Source organism: Bacillus rossius, chromosome 15 (genome assembly GCF_032445375.1).
Source record: "Bacillus rossius redtenbacheri isolate Brsri chromosome 15, Brsri_v3, whole genome shotgun sequence".
In the NCBI taxonomy this organism is placed as follows: Eukaryota; Metazoa; Arthropoda; class Insecta; order Phasmatodea; family Bacillidae; genus Bacillus; species Bacillus rossius.
Genome location: NC_086342.1, coordinates 31,041,356 through 31,062,375, shown reverse-complemented (window position 1 = coordinate 31,062,375; position 21,020 = coordinate 31,041,356). Strand labels below are relative to the sequence as shown.

Here is a 21,020-nt window from a genome sequence, read left to right as displayed (position 1 = left end):
TGTTGCATCTACAATCCAAAATAAGGAAAATTGGTCATTCAATTCGCAGTGAATTTGGGCTTTTTTTTTAATGTCTCCAGCATTTTTGACCTTACCGTCGAAAGCACACGCAATTAACAGATGTTATTAAAATAATTACGGGGTCGGACGATGAGTTACGGGTGCTTCGCTATCAAATAAACCGCTACGGAGAGTAAGAACTGTGGGTATGTACACCTGGGTACCGTTACTTCGCCGAGTCAAGTGATTGCACCATCCGGTGCAATTCTAAACACCCTGCTGTTTTGCAGACATCTCCAGCAGTTGGGCATGCTTTACGAACTACGCAAGAAACGCAACACGCAAAAAAAAAGTTCAACAACGACGTTTTCAAATACTCGTTTATAAACTACACGCAACGCAAGCATCGCCCAACTATTAACTTAATGCGGTTCCGTTTTGAAGTGGCAGTGTTCCGAAAACTTTTAAAGGCGCAGACGTTATTTGCATAGAAGGCTGCGTACAATATTATTTTCTATTAAATGCGTCACGTTCACACAGTGAACACACTTTCAAATGAAATTATTAACCATTTCACAAGTTTTCAAGACACACATTAACAATTTATAGTTATATGGTTAGTGACGTCTAGCGATTTCCCCAATTTATAAACGAACGTGATTTACTTGCGTTTGAAGCGTGGTGCGTTCCTTGCGTAGTTACAAAACCCGGCCTTACCACTACGTGCAACAATGCTGAATCAAGTGCTGCTAGCGAAGATCGTATATCTTTCAATATAATTTTAGTGTCAACATTTTTCTTAAAATATTACATTTTGTGGTTATGATGCAGATAATTTGCCACATATTCTCGGATAGTTTTTTTTAAATGTATTATTATAAGAAAGCAGCACAAAGCCATAATAACAACATAAACCATAAACCTGACAGTACTTCATCATACAGTAAATTTTCTCAACTAAAACGTCATCATTCGTTATTTATGTACCTCAGAACCAAACGAGCAGTTAAGTCCGAAATTGGTGATTTTCTAACTGCTAATTAGGTATTTCTTGAGAGTTAGTTTGTTACCGCACCATAACATCGTAACGCTCACAAAAAAAAAATACTCATTCTAAAACATTCAGCGAGAGTTATAAGAGCTATGTCCGAAGCTTTGGCTGAGCCAGGCAAAAGTTAAGTCTAGTTACAATGTCACTTAGCTTGGCTGTTGGGAAAGTCCGACCCCCCCCCCCCTCCCCCCAATTATGAAGAAATTAATCACACGTTTTCTGTTGCCGGCCGCTCATACATATGGAGATTGATGAGGGGAAAAAAACAGTACGTATCAATGAACGAGCAGTTTTCTGTATCTCCTGTAAATTTGCCCAATTGTGACTTAGGTTTGTTTTGTTCTGAGGTAGAGAGATTTAATCAGTTGCGTGGTATTTGTTTGTTTCCGAAGTCATCTTGATGTCTGCTCGCAGCGGAAACGCTACAATCGACGCAGATGCGCCCTGGATGACTCATGTGATGCGCGCTCAGCACCAGGGCTTTACCCGGTGAATTGTCCCGAGCCTCGGGGGTGACGTATTAACGACTCGTAAATCTAAAGGCCGGTCCACACGCAACGTTTTGTACACAGTTTTGACTGCGCAGGTAAAACTGTGCAAACAAAATGTTGCAGTTTAGCCGTGTCCACACAACACAGTTTGCAGCCAAGTTTTATCCTATCAGTTGCGAGAATTCCTTACTTTGGCCAATTCTTTCCGGTATACCGACCTCAAAGAATTAATTTTTTTTTGTGATTTTATCTCTGTTAGCCGCGATGTCAACCTCTTTGTATTTTTGCACAAGTGCTTCATACTCTTGGCTTTTTTGTCCCTATCGCTATATTCCTTTGATTTGACCCGCCACAAACACGGAAAGGACTTGTACAGACCAATGAACTCTGTTAGAAATTCACGTGAACACTGTCGCAAATCGGTCATCGTTGAACATATTACACTGTTCCGGCACAAATACCGAGGGAGAACTGAGCCCCGTGTACGGAGAATACGGAGGAAGTGTCCACACGCTACGACAAGTCTGTGCAGGTCGACTAAACTGCGCGGACATAAATGCTCTTGGCCACAGTTTTCCTTCTCCGTGTTCCGTCTCCGCGCAGTTCACAAAACTGCGCAGTTTTCCTGTCTACACGCTACGTCTTGTCTACAACGGTGTGACCTGCGCAGGTAAATTGTTGCTGAAAACGTTGCGTGTGGACCGGCCTTAAAGCTAACCATAGCAGAATATGCCGCAATCGAACCTATTAAAGCCGTGTCAAATTATTTTTACAACTGCCACAGTGAACCACAAAACCAAATCCAAGTTTCTCGAGATTACATTAGATTCACAAAACTCATTATGTATTCTAACGCGAGACTTGAGCACAAACACATTGTGGAACAATCTCAGCTACTTTAAATAAAATTTTCTTTTCACATGATCATTTTTTGTATCCTAACTAACACTTAAACATGAAACGAAAGTATACGTTAACGAAACAAGTAAAACTAAGTACACTGTTGACAGTATGAACAGGGAAGCTTTATGTAAATATTAACGTTTTGTGCAATGTTTCATGGCCCTATCTGTTTTTAAAAGGTGGACCTATATTATAGCCGAACTAACCAGTACTGTAAACACAAGAGAAACATATGCAGTACGCAAACTGATTTGCATTATGTATAGTTTCAGACGGAATCATTGATTTTTGGCCTATATCTGCCACCAACATAATTATTTGCTCTGTGACTTACTTCAATAAGTCCAAAATTACTCACTGGCTTCAAAAAAAATACTCTAATTTTCCTTGCGATAGTATAACTAGATCAAGACCAGTGATAAGGTAAGTAGATTAAATCAGGCGCCTGTCTTCCTGCGCAGTAAACGGTGTGATAACAGGCCTTCGTCAACATTACTTTGACTGCTATCAGTCGAGAATCCCTTACTTCAACGTTACAAGGATCTGTGTACTGTATATGCGGTGATTTAACATCATCAATAAAAACTTGAAGAGTTGAAGACAAACCATACCACGGGTCATATTGTGCTGAACTGCGGAAGGAAATGGCAAACCATTGCAGATTCATCCAACTTTAATTAAGCACATCCTTGCGACGATGGCTGGGGAACCCAAACTAACCTCCGTGTTGATAGACTCGCCTAGTTGCAATTAAGTCGTCCAACAGCCCAAACGCTCACAGGAGTTTACCATTAACTACAATATACGGAGTTGCCTATAACATCTGTGTCCACAAAAATCTGCAGAAACATTTCACTAGCTTTTCCATGACTAAAATTACAAATTTCCCACAGACAAATTTTCAAAAAATGTACCGATTTTGTAAATCCAGCCTCTAACATCCCTATACTTGTATTAGTTCAAACAGAATCTTGCATACGCCATTTTAAAATGTGTATGACTGCTCCAAGACTGGGCGATGGCACACCAGCGCATAACATTTACCCCTCAATTACTATCACTGAGGATTTCCATTACTTTTCCAGGTTTCACGTAAATTCCCTGACCAATTTCAACTTCCCTGACTTTAGTGTGGACACCCTGTACAACCCTGCCACGCAGTTACTAAAACATACTGAATTAACATACTAACAACACCTGTAAAATGAATTGACTTATTTCCCTCGCCATGGGAGAAATCGTTCTGGTACATAATTATAATTTTAAATGTTTTGTGTTGGCGAGCTTCTGAACATTTTCATTAATAATTAAAATGTTAATCTGTGTTTCCAATGTGGGCCTGGCCTACCAAATAGTAATATACGTACATTCCGACAGTCTCCATAACCTACCCGAAACATGGCAATAGCTTAAGTGCTAGATAAAATCACGAATAATAGGAATAACACTGCTTACTGCGTGTTAACTTATGTTCCAAGGTCATAGTCACGAGGACTTGGCGAGTCGAGCACCAACCACATGCTCAAGGTTTTCGCCACCGGAGTAGAAGGGCCTCGTTCGTAGCTACTCAGTTGTTAATCCAGCCAAATGAAACAGAATTACAATAAGTCACGTTCACCTCGGGTCACTAACCTACCACTTTATTACCTTCCAACATCACATTTGGGAAGAGAAGCAGCGCATACATTTTGTAAAAGCTTTTTTTTTTTATCTCCCATCGCAACTCACGCTCAGAGTTTTTTCAAAACCCAACATAGAATTGAAGGAAACCGAAATTTCCTCAAGACCGTAAAATATCCATATCTGAAGATTCGCAAAGACTGTCGAAACGGTTTATTCAATTTTTTTCCCTCGGGAAAGAACAGAAACTATAAAATGGTTTGAACAGCAAGCACTAGTATGAAATTCCCTACGTGCACTAAACAAACACACTCACTGGCAGTTAAGCCTCCATTTACTTTGGGCGAGTTGCAACTTGCCCCTCGCACCACAAACTCGCTCAATGTAATCCTGCCGACTTGTTCGAGCGAGTGAAGTTCCCGACAAGTCCCAGTTTGTCGCAACTGCTGCGTTTTGACCGCTCGCTGAGCGAGTAAGCTAGATTCGCCCGCCCTGTGCTGTCGAAACCCGCTGAGCTGGCGACAACATGCTCAAACGCGACAGGAGGTTTTTCCGCCAACGAGTGGCTGGTTACGACTCCCAAATGTAATTGAAGCCGTGTTACAATGAGAAGATCTCTAAGACAAGAAATTCCATCACGACACCAGTATTGACCTTGGTTGGAGACGAGTGGTCTTACCATTAACGGTGGTAGTTTCGTCAATTAGTTCGCAACATTAATTTAAATTTTAACCGGTGTATTATACCCAATCAACAATATAACTATAATTTATAGCGTGTTAATGTAAGATTTAAAAACCGTTAAAGGTGAATTTATATTTAATCCTAACACGGACCGTTGTTATGCAATTTTGAATTAACCGTTTGTATACTTAAAACTCTTCATTTTTATATCATCCATAGACAAATAAAAATTCAGTTTTCCCAATATCCTGAACATCTCCGGTTTATAAGGTTTTCAGAAAATCAAATTTTTACTGATTTTTACGAATCATACGCTCTTTGTACATGCTAGAAGTGAAGTATACACTGGCATTCAAGTTAAAACAATCAAACAAACATGTCTTAAATTGACAAACTCATTAATTAAATAAAATATCTGCATCACTTTAAAGAAAACCTGGTTAAATCTGCCTAGCAGATGATAAAATAATTGGACACAAATTCACAAATGAATAAGCTTATATGTATCAGAATTTTAAAGCTATCTTAGAAAATAAAATATTTGTAATATATAGTTCTGGAAAAAAATTAATTTACAGTAAAAAATCAACCCATAGCAATCTAAAAACACCCCACCGACTAATCTAAACAGTTTTCATGAAATAAACGATGTCTAAATCTTTTGAACACACAGCAACCAGTCTCTATTCTTTGTTCATTCTCTGTCAAAATTCGTGAGAGAAAAACATAAGTTTATAGAAGCATAATTTGGGATACTGCCCCATTCAACCGCTTGAACGCTTTTACTATCAATAAGCGATGACACCCAAGCACAAGAGGAAGCATATTATTTCGTCTCCCATCGTTAGTTATAAGTTGTTTTTTTTAATTTTACAATTTTTTTTTACTTTTTACTGCTGTAAAATAGTGTTCTAACATTATTATTACAATAGTATTAATTATGAAAGAAAAAATATATAATTAAATGCTAAGCACAAATTATAATTTCACAGGGAAAAATATTTTCAGCGTTTGAGCACTATCAATAACAAGGAATTCCATTAAATTGTGTGCTATACTCAAACGGAGCCATGACTTAAAATAAATTGTTTAAAGTTGAAACCAAGATGACACCTTTCAGTTTCGTCTCCTTACAAGTAAAAAATTGAATTCTGTCAGATGACGCTCTTGATAAGAGCACAATAAGAAAATGTACTTGCAAAATTCTTATTTCAAATTTTCATTTGAAAAATACAATATTTAAGATAAATAAAAAAAAATTGGTTGTCTGCAAAGTTGGTTTACGGACGATAGTTTAACGTGACGTCATAAAAAATATTGATGAAATGATCGCATACTTTTATGAATAAAATTGAATGATTTTTATTGAATTATCACTATTTTGTATGGATACAAAGAAGGAGTGAAATAAAATCTACAATTTAATTGATAAATTTACTTTTATTTGCACTCATTAATTCAAATATGTTTATTACTTTAACGAAGAGATTATTTTAACTATAACTTATATACATATTTGCTATTTAACTTCTTCCAATCTGTGTTATTCTGTTAAGGATAGGACGGGATAGGAAAAGTAGGAAACAAATGGGAGTGTTTCAAGTTTAATGTGCCTCGAAAAAGTCAAATCGATGGTTGTTCCGATTGAGTGGAAGACAGATAGATGCGGCGCAAGCGTACAATGAGCGTAACGGGACAATGTGCGTAACAGGACACTTTTTTGTGCGTGCAGCCGGCGTTCATTGATTTATTAGACGTCACGTCAAAAAAGGCATTACGTTATAAAGTTGTGTCCTAACCTTTTGCGCCGAGTATATCTGGCGACAGCGCACGCCGAGACAAGCAGAAATCATGCACTGGAAAGAGACGGCGACTGCCCATCAAAATGCACACGACAGTCTGAGGACGGGACCCGCTCTGGCGGTGGTTCGCATAAGGAACAACGCGACGGCGGAAGCGGAAACCGCGGGGAACGGAGAAGCGACGCGACGCAGACAGCACAACCCGCAACGTCTCTGTCGACGGCAAAGTCCCAAAACTCCTGTAGACGGTAGGTTTGCGGCAATGTCCCAAAGGTCCTGTGGACGCAGTAGGTTTGTTTCACTCGGCATATATTCTGCTCCCTAGAAGTAACACGAGTTACAACCAAATGAACATATTTCAAAAAAGAGCTGGTAACTCGCGCATGGACGAAGAAACGGCTTGAAGGTTTTCCTTCTTCCACTTTTGGCACAAAAGCAGACGTCTTGAAAAAATAACTGCTTAGGGAATACCTAATATCCTGCCACAAACGAAAGCTCAATCAAGTAATGTTGTATGCATTTTAACGTATCGTCAATATCAATATACTCCACATAACTTGTAGTAGTTAAGGGCTCCGTCTACCCGACACACACACGCGGTGCGCAGAGCTTCAGGAAAAACAACGCGATTTCAAAACTACTCAAGATATCCGAGTAGGGTCTGTTTACGAAAAGCATTTAAGAGTTCTCTGAGGGCCGAAAAGTACTTTTGATTTCGGGTTAAGTTTTTAAACTGCATTTTTAGAATAGTTAAAATGGCTAAAACGCACGTTTTCAGAGTAATTTTAGGCGTAAAACAACCTGTGCAGATTCTTGAAAGCACTTAAGGGACTTGCATTACATATGTATCTTCATTTCTCGGCCATACAATGTTACGGTCACCGACCAAATTTCACAATTAACCTGTGACGACGAGAAGACTGCGCGTCAGTTCAGAGCCTTGCGCTTAGAGGCTATTCCGCGCTAGAAAACACCAGCGAGCGTCGCGCTTATCATCCCGCCTCACAAACACACACACACACCCCTGACGAGACGGGCCCCTTAAATGAATCCACGTTAGCAAAATTGCTTTGTTCAAAATATCCTGACACATTAAAATACGATATTAAGTTATTCGTTGTCCTGAAAGTCACGACACGCTGAACATGAGGAACACACGCGGCCAAACAACCAGCAGACGACCTGCCCTCGCAACTCTTCCTCGAGAGGAGCGGCTTCGAGGGCATGACCTTCCTGACCCGAGAGCTACTTCCCCCTTCGAGTAGAACCACCATCCGCCAACACTGTTTCCGGCCAAGTGAAACGCGCAAGCGTGCCCAGAGAGGCAAAAGGTCAAAAAGAGACTTCCGAGTAAGACAAACAACCCAGTAAGGAACCAGCCCAGCAGTTACCCGGAGAGACATTTCGGGGAAGTCCAACCTCGGGTGTACGTATCTACGAGCCTGTGCAGAACGAGGAAAGTAAGTATCGCTGTCGGAATTCTGGACCACACGTGGTTGTGAGGATAACCATAAGTTCACAGAGATGGAAGCCACAACCACAGTTTTCCAATATTTTGACACGGTAAACGACGAAGGTTGTAGATATTACCGCAGAAAGAAGGTACACGAGTACGAACTAAGGCGATTGATGACGTGACGGTTATGAAACCGTTAACATCTGAGTATGAACACACGTTCCGCATGGTATTTATTGCACTGGTGCTACGTTATATTCCACGTGGTTATCAGTTGGTGTTACGGGGCGAAAAAATGTTGGCGACGTAATTTAACTGCAAGAATTAAATAATGTGAAATTTTAGTGGCACGATTTTCTTTGAACATACGTTTGCTACAGATCAAAACGTATTGAAACTTGGGTTTAACGTAGTCAATAACCGAGGTAAGGAACCATTATTGTGTAGTTATTGGGTGGTTTTATTCTGTTGATCTAGGGTTTCATGTTTGCCACGGCAATACATCCGTATTGTAACATTCACGTCACGTAAGCATTGAGGCGCAACAGTATAGGGGGAATATGGTCACTTAAAAAAGGAACAAAATAAAGTGTGCGGTTGAGAAATGCCAACATCAAAAATTAAGTTATAAATGTGATGAAAACCTAAAAATTTCTGAAACATTATAACATAAATAAAAATGAACATTTACGAACATTTCAAGTTCCGAATTAATGGAAGTTCCATTAATGGAGTGGCGTATTGATTATAATGGAAAAATATTTTACTTTGGAATAATATTAACAATGCAACGAACGACAAAAAAAAATCAAGGTTGCCAACATTCACTTTCGAAACGTTGAAGACACTCAGGTAGCCTCTAAATCCGCACAGTTTCCGGATTTCAAAAAAAAATATATATAATAATAAATAAGAGCGTTAGCTATAGTATTGCGTTGCCACTCAATTTTCCTTGCTTTGTGCGCGTACGTAGAGAGACTGAGACGTCATTCCCATGCTGGCAAAAGTTCGTTTTCGGGTAGTCTTTTTGGGCGAGGTGACTGACGAAGGTCTGAATACGTACCAACCTGTCACTAAAAACGGGGGGGGAAAAACCAACAATACAAATAACTAATATACTCGTATTAAATTATTAGTGTCTTCATTTTGTCCAAATACATTTTACATACATGCTCAAAAAATTATTTTTGTGGTCATACAGGGCGACAAATTTTTCGTTGATTTTTTTTTTCTCACATAGAAGAAGACTCGTTATTTTCTAAATAGTTCTCTTGTTTCGGGGAGGTTTTTATTCATAACTCGACACCTGCAAATTTTTTTCGGTCCATTTTCAATTTTAGAAAAGAATTAAATTAGAATTTCCAGTTATCAAGCAACAAAAACCACGAAAGTATACACGTGAATATGAATACAAGCATCTGCCAAAAAAAAAAATCAAGTGAAACAATGTGACCATCCTTTAAAACATAGTTGTATAACCATACTTCTCTAGCCTGTTTTTCTGTCGGTCCGCGAGATCTTCCTTATTCCTTTATCAAATTCCATGTTTTACCCCTCATTTTAAAGCTTATCGTGCCGGCTGACGAAAAATAGACCCGCGGTCTAAAAATGTACCGCTTCTCTTAAATTTGAGATTTAAAGTCATCTAAGAAGAAGTCATTTAATGAATGCGTTGATTTTTCGATAAATATAGAATCTGATATCCACTTGAAACATCAGCGTTTACATATTTCTTTTTTAAATTGCACTTCCGTCATAATAAACAGAACTTATGATAAAGATGATCCTTCAACTTAACCAAAAAATTCCACCAAAAAACCCCTTAACCAAAACTTCTGGCACGTCAGACTTTTCTTATAAGTACTTTTGAAATTACTGTTGATATTTTGTATCACAAACATAACTTACAAATCTCTTACATTTACTGCTCATAGCATCAGTTAGTCACAATATTCAATACTTGAATAAATTCTTTGTTCACATTGCAGGTCATTAACACTGAGGAACTTTCAACTTCCATTATTGGTATGTTTGAATATAATACTTCTGTAAAAAGAAAATTTGTGTAACAGCTATTTGTAATGATGTGTTCAATTACAGGTCTTCTTTTGTACCAACGCCCGTTTACTTTTTTCTATTCTTCTTTAAAATGTCATTTCTCCAAACATTTTAAAGAATGGAATGCCACACAAACGATTTGGTGCGCACTGCGGAATTCCGCATATTTCGAATAGTTTTATAACCAATAAATACCTTTTTCAAGACGCAAAATCGCGATATTTATTTACAAATATTTACACTCGAATACAAAGCATTCCTGTTAATTGTACGGGTTGGTGCATTATTTCGAGGTTGGTAATAGCATAGGGGCTATCTTTAGATAAGTGCTTCGCAGCCCCTATAGCAAATACACAGCTCCAGGATTTTTGTGTGAAAACCTCTCACGTTGTTTTTACGTCAGCCCGATAGATGCCAGACATTATGTCCACTATGAACAATATAGCTCTGTTTAATACATATGGCACGTATTATGACTACGAAAATAACTTTCTTTTCTCTTCGAATTTACAGGATGTCCCGGTTTCAATGGTGTATTATAACAGTTAAAATGGGCTATTTACAACAAATCATACATCAAATAGAAGGTACACTAACCTAGTTTATCTTACAAATGTTCGATAAGTGCACCTATAGTTATACAGCACACATCCAAATTAAATCTCCCAATTCTTCCCACAATTGGGTTAACAAATTAACAAGTCCGGAGTAATAGAAGCAATAGCCTCTTCAATTCGGTGTCTCAACTCTGGTAAATCATTGGGTAGCTGCGGAACGTAAACACGATATTTTCATAAAACCCCAAAGGAAAAAAGTCGCATGGCGTTGTGTAAGAGTAACGTGGAGGCCACCGAAAAAGAGCTCTGTCGTCTTGACCATTACGACCAATCCAACGGTCAGGGATTTCGACGTTCAACCACTCGCGTACAAAGATATTCCAATGGGAAGGGGCTCCATCCTGTTGCCAGATAAAGTTTACAGGTTCACCCTCTACTGTTTGGGGAAAAGATCCATTCAGGAGTCGCCATTTTGCGTATGTTTCACCGCAAGCGAGAAAACAACAAAGCAGTACCCGCGCATGCGCTTATCTACAACTGTGAGTTACGCTCTGTGACCTTGAACCAAAAGTCCCCAACGCTATTAAAATTTATAACTGGGACAATCTTTTCTGGACATACTATATATCTTTCATTCATTATATAGATTTGTGCCGGGAAGGGGGGTGGGGGAGAAACGTCCAATGCTTCAAATTTCATACAAGTATATTATGTTTGACACTAGGTAAAATTATATGTAATTAAACAATTCATCTCTACAAACATGCCACCGGTTATTTTTTTAACACTCTCGCCCGTTTTAGTGCAGAGCTGTCCGGTGCTAGTCGCCAGTGTACTTGCCTAGTGTTCGCCCCCTGCAACGAGTCCTGGCTAGTGTGTGACGTCACAGCGCGTGATCCTAATCAGCCCGCCTCGTGGCCCGAGACCGCAGACGTTCCGCGCAGGTTCCAACATGCCCGAGTCCACGAAACTCGGTCGAAAAACCACTCGCACCAAGTACGAGGGGTCATTCGAATAGGGGTACTGTCATAACTTAGAAACAAAACTTAGAAACACATAACTAAGAATTTTCTAAGTGATAGTTCTAAATTATGACTACGTTACGACGTTTCTAAGTCGTGTGCTTCTGCGTTGCGTTTTTCTAAGTTACGTATTTCTACGTTATAACAGTTCTAAGTTGTGATATTTATAAGTTATGAGTTTCTACGTTATGACGTTTCTAAGTTGGATGGTTCTGCGTTGTGTGTTTCTAAGTTACGTGAATTTTTCCAAGTTTTCTAAGTTATGACAGTTCTAAGTTGTGACTGTCTAAGTTATGTGGTGTTCCCATTCGAATACAGTCAAGAAAAAATATATATAATACAACAACACGGACGAACACTAAGTTCCTTCAACGGAATTCTTGTGCTGTATGATATTTATATGTTGTAAATTTTTTTCGTCAGTGCTGTCGTCGTCGTGTTGTCCATTATACTTTTTTTGGTTTCATCGTTGGTTCTGTTTGTCCGACATCAGCTGATTCAGTCTTGTTTTCTGTGAATTTTTTTATCTTCATGTTTACTTTTGACTTTCGGAGTTTTTCCCATGACAAAACAGCGCAAAACTGCAATGGCGTATGTAAAAAAAAACTGCATTAAATCAAAATTCCCCATTGTGTGCATAATTTAAAGAACGTAAACCATTGAAACTGGGAAATTCTTTTATGAACATCTTGTATAAACTGGAATACAGATTTATTATTGGTGATAAGAAAATACAAATGAAATGCCTTATATGTGTTCATAGTTTCCTTCAACAGAAATACACATTATTCATCGGATTGGAAGCTTTTTGTTAACATCTTGATAAGAAGATGGTTGTCCTGGTGGCAATCAAATCTTTCCCCTTCTAATGCCTACTTCAGTGGACCAAACATATGGTAGTCACATGAGGACAGGTCTGGAACTGTATTGTGGGTGTTCCAAGGGGTTGCCGGACGACGTTTATGGCTTAGATGTTCCATTTTATCACCACCGTTTCGAAACTCCAAGGGCCCAATCGAACACACAGGTTTAACTCAGAGAAGCATCAACGAACTGTACTCTTGAGACTCTTCACAATCTCATTCGATTTCACAGCTTCGTTAGCGACAAAACTAAAAATAAACCGTCGCGCAACTGACACTGGTGCTATGCTACCACAGCGACACTGGCATAACGTACGGAGAGTGTGAGGGCAGAGTGCATGCCTTTTACATTCCCCGCTCAAGTCACTGCTTGAGTAGACTGAACCAAATTCTGTTTATATTTGAATGACCCGCGCACATGGGAAGAAATCTGAATAGGCGTTTGCGTAACTTCCATACAAATACTGCACTGTTTTGTAAGTGGTCATCTATATTTCATTATCGCCATACTCAAATGAACAGCACAGTAGGAGAATTCTTTCTCACTCTAATTACCCCTCCTCACCCCGTTTTTTTTATAAATATTATCTCAAAATCAGTTATTGGAACTAATATATACACGACTCAGTTTCTTTCTTTCATAAAAAAAATATGTAATTGAACGAGAATCTTATCTGGCTACACCTGCAGCATTATCTATATCTACGATTAATTAATTTACAAATAATGTTTATTTATGATTATTTATGTAATCGCACAACAGTCATATAATGTATCCAAAAGCGTTCAATAACGTTGGCTTCCAAAGGTGAAAAGTCAGTCGTGAAAGACACTGCAGACAAAAAATGGCGTACCAGCCAGGAGACTCAGCCGCACACGTTTTTGGAACAGGTAGTAGCTGGAACTGGAAAACAGGTTCGGAGTAACCGGCACAGCTGACGGAACTGCACCCCCCCCCCTTCCCAACCGCCTCTTTTTTATGGGGTCTACCTCGTGTTTCCGTCCAATCTCGGATCTCAGCTGCTGGTGCCTTACCACAAGGAGTAAAGGGTAGTTCCCTTCCTAGCAAGAAGGCAATAAAGGAAAACCGCTTTTTATCATGGCTGTGATCCATAACTATTACAATAACAGATATATCACACCTGTGAAGTTACTTTACCTCATGAGAACAAGTTTGCATAGGATTTTAGAGTGTAGTTAACATAACTTGAGAACACAGGTCAACAAACTCCATGATTAATTGTTCCTTATTGTGTATGCAGTTCTATTTTTTACATAAAATATAAAAATAAAGAAAGGAATAGGATGTGTTTTTGTGATGCAATGCCATACAATTATGACACTTTGGCACTCACATACTTGCATGTATATTTTTTTTAACTGCAACCTCAGCCAAATATGTATTTAAAACTTTGAGGAACATTATTCCCGGGAACAATTGTTCCATGTAACATTAATCCAATTGTATTTTAATTTATAAATAAATAAAGTAAGCTGTTTAATGTGTATAATTTGAAACGGTACAATTACCAAAATATTTTGATATTATTTTGAAGATACATATTATAAAGCTTTGATATACACTGGATACACAATAAGGAACAATTACCAAATTATGACCACTGAGCAGGAACCACCTACCCCACATAAGGGGTTAGTTACCTCAGTTAATAACGGTTATTACGAATGAACCAATATAACTACTTTTTTATAGTTCATAAATTATTTTCTCACTTTTTTTTTTAAGATTTTAAGAAACCCTTTGTCAATTTGTATTCCAATCCTAACACAAATGAATGAAAAATGAATTTTATAATGCACATGTCTGCCAGGGGTTTCAAATAACTGTAAAAAATGTTGAAGGATGCACACTACATCATAACAAACTGTACTCCTAGTTAACATTTTCCTCAATGATATTCTTCAAAAGATGTCCTCCCCCCCCCCCTTTTTTTTTTCGATATCTCATATTGTTCTGGACAAGACAGTATTGCCCAAAATACCAATCCTTACGAAAAAATAATACAAAACCACATTCACAAATTTTGAAGTGAAACTACTCTGCTGAGGGGGCTAAAATTTTCAAGCGTTACGAAAATTCCAATCTCATAAGGCGAATAGTTAGGTACATTATGTGGGAACCATTAGAGAAGACGGTAGGGGAGAGGTTGAAATGATGCAACATACTTGCACACTTGCAGTTATATAAATGCATACTTGCACACTCGCATAATCGCACAATTGCACACACACCATCCGCACACACACCCACCTGCATACTAGCATAATTGCACATTAGCATATGTGCACACTAGCGTACTTGCATACTAGCAAACTTACACACTAGCAAACTTGTACACTAGTATACTTTCACACTAGCACATTTGCATACTTATACAATAGCATAATTTACCACTCACATACTTGCATATATATATTTTTTTTTTAAGTGCAACCTCAGCCAAAGAGAATTATGTTTCCTATACCTAAAAATATAATAAGCAAAAAATGTCACTTCTGTCATGCCTGGACTCCACACATACACATTATTCCTTAGTACTAAATGAGTTATGTCCCATTATAAATTTCAAAAATTATCTAGAAGCTAAGCAACGAATCAATATATCATGTTTCATACACAGTCAGCATTCTTTAATTCATAATACTTTGGCTTGGTATTCTGTAAGCCGGCACTGATTGAGCCCTGGCATTAGGATATTTTCGGGGTAATTCTGGCGTTTTCTGATCTTGGTCGACATGTTGAGCAACTGCGCTGCCCACGTTTCGTTTTTAGTCCTCCACTCAGTGTTTTATGATTTTCAAAGAAGCGATCCAAGTCACATATGTAAAGTGATATCAGAAAAATTATTTTAACATTAATGGTGATGTACATTTTTTCTTGCCATAGAGCAGATTCTTAAAACTTGTTTTAAAAAATGATTTATTTAAATTTTTCTTTGATATTCATATTAAAACTAAAACAATGTTCAAAAATCCGGCAAAATAGCTATTCTATCGTGGCTGTGGTACAAAACATGCCCGATTATATAAGCTATTACAGTTGACAGGTATATTACATTAGAAAAAAATGGTCACCAGTATCAACTTCACTGATAAAATGGATTTCACAAACTTTTTTTTTTGCAGATAATTTGATAGCAATAAGCTTTTATTCTTGATTGGCTTACTTCCTAATGACTATACTCACAGGAGTTAAAGGGACTACGTATTTAGGTAGTTCAAAAAATTCATCAGCATATTCCTAATAGTAAAAAAAATACAGATTGGTACACACACTATATCAGTTTGCTAACCCAACACAAAACCAGTAAACTATTGATCTGCAAGGAATTGTCAACCTTGAAGCAGATTTAAACAAGCTTGGAATATGTTTCTTTTGTTTCCTGAAAATAAACTGGTTTCAAAGTAACTGTTCATGGAAGGAGTAATTTATCACATGTAATTGTGTGAGGAATTCTTGGATTGATATTCACAGAAACTTAAAAAATCCACATCAAATACAAGGCACAATGTCAAAGAAACATACTTGTTTGGGCTAGCAGGATCAAAACAACAATCAATATACAAATAAAAATGTAAATGTTCTCTCAAAATCTAAAATATCCTAAATTTCTTCACCAATTGTTTTGAGGTTTTGAGACAACGTTGCATTCAAATACGCTTGTGTTTTTAAATGTCTATGTCACACCTGTGACATGTTTGTGTGTTGGTCAACTGTTTTGTTAAGATAAAGATACAGACATAGAGGTAGAGCGAGGTATATACAGAGATGTCTAGAGATGTACAGAGATATAAATATGGAGATTGATATATAGAGAGATAAGTTGAGATAGTTACACAGACATAGAGATATAGTGATATGAAGATAGTATATAGATTTTATATAGCGAGAAATATATTAATATTTACAGAGGGACACTGCGAGAAACAAAGAGATACAGAGATACTTCTTATGTGTGTACCTACTTCAAATTAAAAAAAAAAGCTTAGCAACAACATGCCGGGCATTAGCTAGTAAGATCATAACTACACACACACATTATATATAAATAGAGGCAAAGAAGTTGTAGATATTTGTTCACCGATCAATGGTGGCCATACTCAAAATAAAATTGCAATGAAAATCAGGCACTTTGTGGGCCACCAATTAAAATAAAATTAAAAATTAAACAAACTAATTGGAAACACTAAAGACTAATAGTACACAAACTAACAATCATGACATTTTAGAAAGAGATAAAATATATATTTGGGAGGTAAAAGAATATTATTATTTAAAACCTGACGTACAATCAATTTGATATCTGGACCCAAAACTTTTATCGCACTGGAAAAAAATATAAAACAAAAGTCTCAGACATTTTTTTACAGTAACCTATCATAACCCCATGTAATCAAACAAGATTATCATCATTATGGAGGTTAAATAAGTGCAGAGTGATAGTGACTAAGAAATGAGTTAAATATAAATACATTTTTATGAGCTAGCTGCAGCATTTAGTTTTTACATCACACAGTTAAAAAGTACAATTTTGATGACTATTAATATTTATACTGTCCTAAAAAAGGCCAAGCTAACTTTTTTCTAGTTGTGACAAGCTATTCACAACAGACATTTCTGTGCTTTTGGTAGGCTCAAAATGACTATGCATAGAAGAGAAGTGGGGTGTCACATACTATCAAATTCCTCAATTTCGAGGAATTAGCTTAAATACCAAGGCCAATGAATTGTTAGTGAGAAAATAAATGCTTAGCTACATAAAGAAAAACAAGGGATTAATTTGACAACTTTTAAAACATTTTCCTAGTTTTTACTAAATGCAGCTACTTACCTGCGAATGTTCATCAAATAAGTTAAATTAGGTATGTTTAGCAATAGAATTTTTTTTTTTAAACGTGAATGCTAAATGTTCTATTAATCTACATTTCTTGAACTCATTACATGAGTGTGCCCAATATGTGTAGTCTTCCCTACATGCCATTACTGCTAAAAAAATTTATAAAAAAAACTTTAAAAATATTTAAAAAAAATAAAAATAAAAACTGAAAATATCACTACTAGATCAAAAACAGTTAACTGGTACATCTTGCAAAACAATTTTGGACTATAAAAATTCACAAAGAAATATAGGAAGCCCCATAGAGAGTAAAGGTATTTAATCCGTGAAGTTCAGTACCATATCTGTGCCGGGTAAGCCATTTTGCTGGATTATCAAACATACATACAGTGTAACTGGAATTAATGGGGTGCCTCCCATGTCAGGTCATGATTTTATACCTATATTAATCACTGATCAACTTTTAGACTTTTTCAATTGTTTGACTTTCACAAAATGAAAAATATATACAGCGCATCCTTTTTGCATAATTAGCTGCCAAAGTTACAGTTTTAACATTTTTGGGTTGTACAAATAAGGAGAATTTATTTTATTGCAGAATTGAATTATTATTTTTTAGGTTTAACTGCAATGCCACTGGCTACTTCATGATATAGTTTGCATTTCTATCACAAAAATTCATTTCATGTTTCTTGGCTGCCAAAATCGTAACAAATTTGAGAATTTTGAAATGCCAGGTAAAATTTATTAATATTTTCTGAAAGAAATTAAAACCATTTCTTGAAGTAGCCAGTGGCATTGCAGTTAAACACAAAAATTTTCAGTCTGCATTAAATTAAATTCTCCTTATTTGTACAACCCAAAAACCTTAAAAATATAACTTTGGCAGCAAATTATGCAAAAAGTATGCGCTGTATATATTTTTCATTTCATGAAAGTTAAACAATTGACTAATTCTACAAGTTTATCTGTAATTGTGTAAATATAAAATCTTGACTGATATAGGAGGCACCCCCTTAATATACAGTAATAGTACAATAATATTTAAAAAGAAGTTGTAAAAAGTTGCTCGATGGTAAGAAAAAATACACATGAACTTTACTGCTTAAAAGTCCCTGATATCACATTGCATCCAAGAACATGTGCCCAAATTACCTGAAACTACACAAACGCAATCTGTGCTGGATTACAGAAGGATTAGATATAGCAAAACAAAATTTCTGTTCTAAACGCTCACCAAATCTGCTACCCATATGGCTGTAGGTAACAAAAAAAAACTAAGCAATCACTAACTCACAGATGGCGGATCCTGAAGCTCGCTAAGGGAAGGGGGTTGGGGGGGGGGGGGGTTTCCATGTTCAACTAATAAAGCTTTTCCAAGTTTTTCAGGTCTTCAGCCCCCATGAAGCTTCTGCTTTCCATCTCATAAATCAAGATAACACCCCAAATATTAAACTAAATATAGGCTAAATACTAAATAGAAACTCATTTTAACCACATATTATATACAAAAATCTTTTTCCTGCAAAATAAACAGTCTGTACTGTTATTTCCATCAATACTATGCAACCAATGCTGCTGGTCTGTATATCAGGATACTTGAGCCCAAACTTAAAAATGACCCATTATTGATTGTTATCAGGTGAACTATCAACATTTCATTGTGCTTCGAATCATAGAAACAACACACAGTTGATTCGTTATGTTTATCTTGGTGTTACATTTAATTATGAAAAAAGATATGTTTTCAACTTCACATGAATTTGCTGTTTACAGATAAAGGAAAATTTAAAAATTTGGTAACCAATTTCCCTGCATTTTACAGGTTTTGAAAACATTTTCAATTGCCTGAGTTTATCATGTTTTCCAGATTTTTCCTGTCTGTGGGAACCCTGATCACGACACTGGAAATGTCTTAGTACGTTTAGGTAAAAGTTTTGGCAGCCATTATTAATCAGCTGCAGCACATAGGTACATATTGTTAGTAATGCAATCATAATTATATTGGAAACTTAGAGACACCATATTCTGACTAACTACATATCAGCAAAAAAAAAAATACTGATTAGCTACAATGAAAAAATAACTCCCGAAGAAAGTTACTCACCTAATATGAGGAATTCCAACACCGCCATGAAGTATTTTGTACAATTTACTCTCGTAGAGCAACTGCGGATGTCTTGCGCGTATTGACTCGAGTTTCACTGCGACTTCCTGCAAACAAACATTTCCTTTTTTTACCTTAATTCAATACATGCAGATTAATACTATAATTTTTGCAACCTGTTTACACACATTCTGTTGGTTTAGTTAACCTCAAAGTATGCAAGGTATTATTATTTATATGGTGTTAACTAAAAGTTTGTCAGACTGCAGTGAAATTGTAGGGAAGTTGATGAAGCTGCAGATTTTGAGTTACCACGTACCTAAGTGTTTTATTTCCTGCTACTTTCAAAGACAAAATCTATTTTTAATTTTGTATGGATTCTACAAAACTATTTATAATCAAAATTGTTAATGCCTACAAATAAAAATAATTATTTAGGAGCTTTGGGGAAAAAAATAAACATAATATATTTTTATGCCTTTTAGGTACTTCTATACATATGTTTTTTTCAATCAACCAGATGTGATTGTGTACTGTGACTTTACATACTGCATAAAACTGCAGCTAGAATTCGAAAAACCTTTAAGTGGCTAAAATATTTTTTTTTGTAAAACAATTTTTTTTTTAATTTGTTGATTAAAACACTTATTTCATAGTTTAATCTGTTTTATGTAAGTTTAGATGTTTCAAATGGGCAACTGAGTTGCTTCACTCTCAAGTTGCCATGCCGGAAACTTTTCAATGATTGTTGCCAGATTGTTGAGGAGATCCCAGTGTTCAACTATTCGCTGAAGTGAGCGCAGCGCTCTTCTGCTATGGGCACTAAATAAAATTTAATTGAATTGATAATAAGTGACTGTGTCGATAGGAAGAAAAAAATATGTGAGAGAGTCTTGCAGTAGTGCCAGAGACGTGCAACATCTAACCCCCATACAAAGAAAATTCATGTGTTCTCATGTTGTAACTACATTTACAAAACGAAACTTGGACTTGAAATTTAACGTAGAATTCTTTTAAATAATGTCAAGCGTGATAAACAATTTTTTTTTTTTTAAATACATTTCTGGACGTGAATCATACGTAGTTTCCACACCCGCTGCTATAATTTGTTGCCGGAGCAGCTATGTCGTCTATCGAATCAATCAATTTGCATAGTTAAATGTTAAATATAATGAAACGGCTCCGATTAAAGCGAAAAAGGCCTGGAAAATACTTAACACTTTTTGCACCTGATTTTCGACAAGGAATTTTATAAAATACTGCTCATCTTAATAAAATGCAATAAACTGTTAATACTATAAATTTTTCCTTTGTCTCTAAGAATTGTGGTTCGTGCCATCTGCCACAGATGGCAGCACCACGAGTACACATTCCCATTTTATGCGCCTTCCATTAAATTCATGAAATTACTACTACCAAATGCCGTACAACGAAAGCTAAGATGTTACACATCAAAAAGTAATCAAGAAAAATAAATTTATGAAAGCATCCTATCAATGCTGCCATACTGAAGGAAGGAGTCTTCTCTTTCACATTTCCTCAATTTT

General features: G+C 36.6%; 1 protein-coding gene across 3 annotated transcripts in view; it reads right to left on the bottom strand.

The window, feature by feature from the left end:
* Positions 1 to 21,020, bottom strand: part of LOC134539320 (casein kinase I) — a 133,213-nt gene that overhangs the window by 107,681 nt on the left and 4,512 nt on the right. For all 3 annotated transcript variants that reach the window (XM_063381239.1, XM_063381240.1, XM_063381241.1), the window contains exon 2: positions 19,474 to 19,580. In XM_063381239.1, coding sequence (XP_063237309.1) covers positions 19,474 to 19,580 — 107 coding nt within the window. The remainder of the gene's footprint in view (positions 1 to 19,473; positions 19,581 to 21,020) is intronic.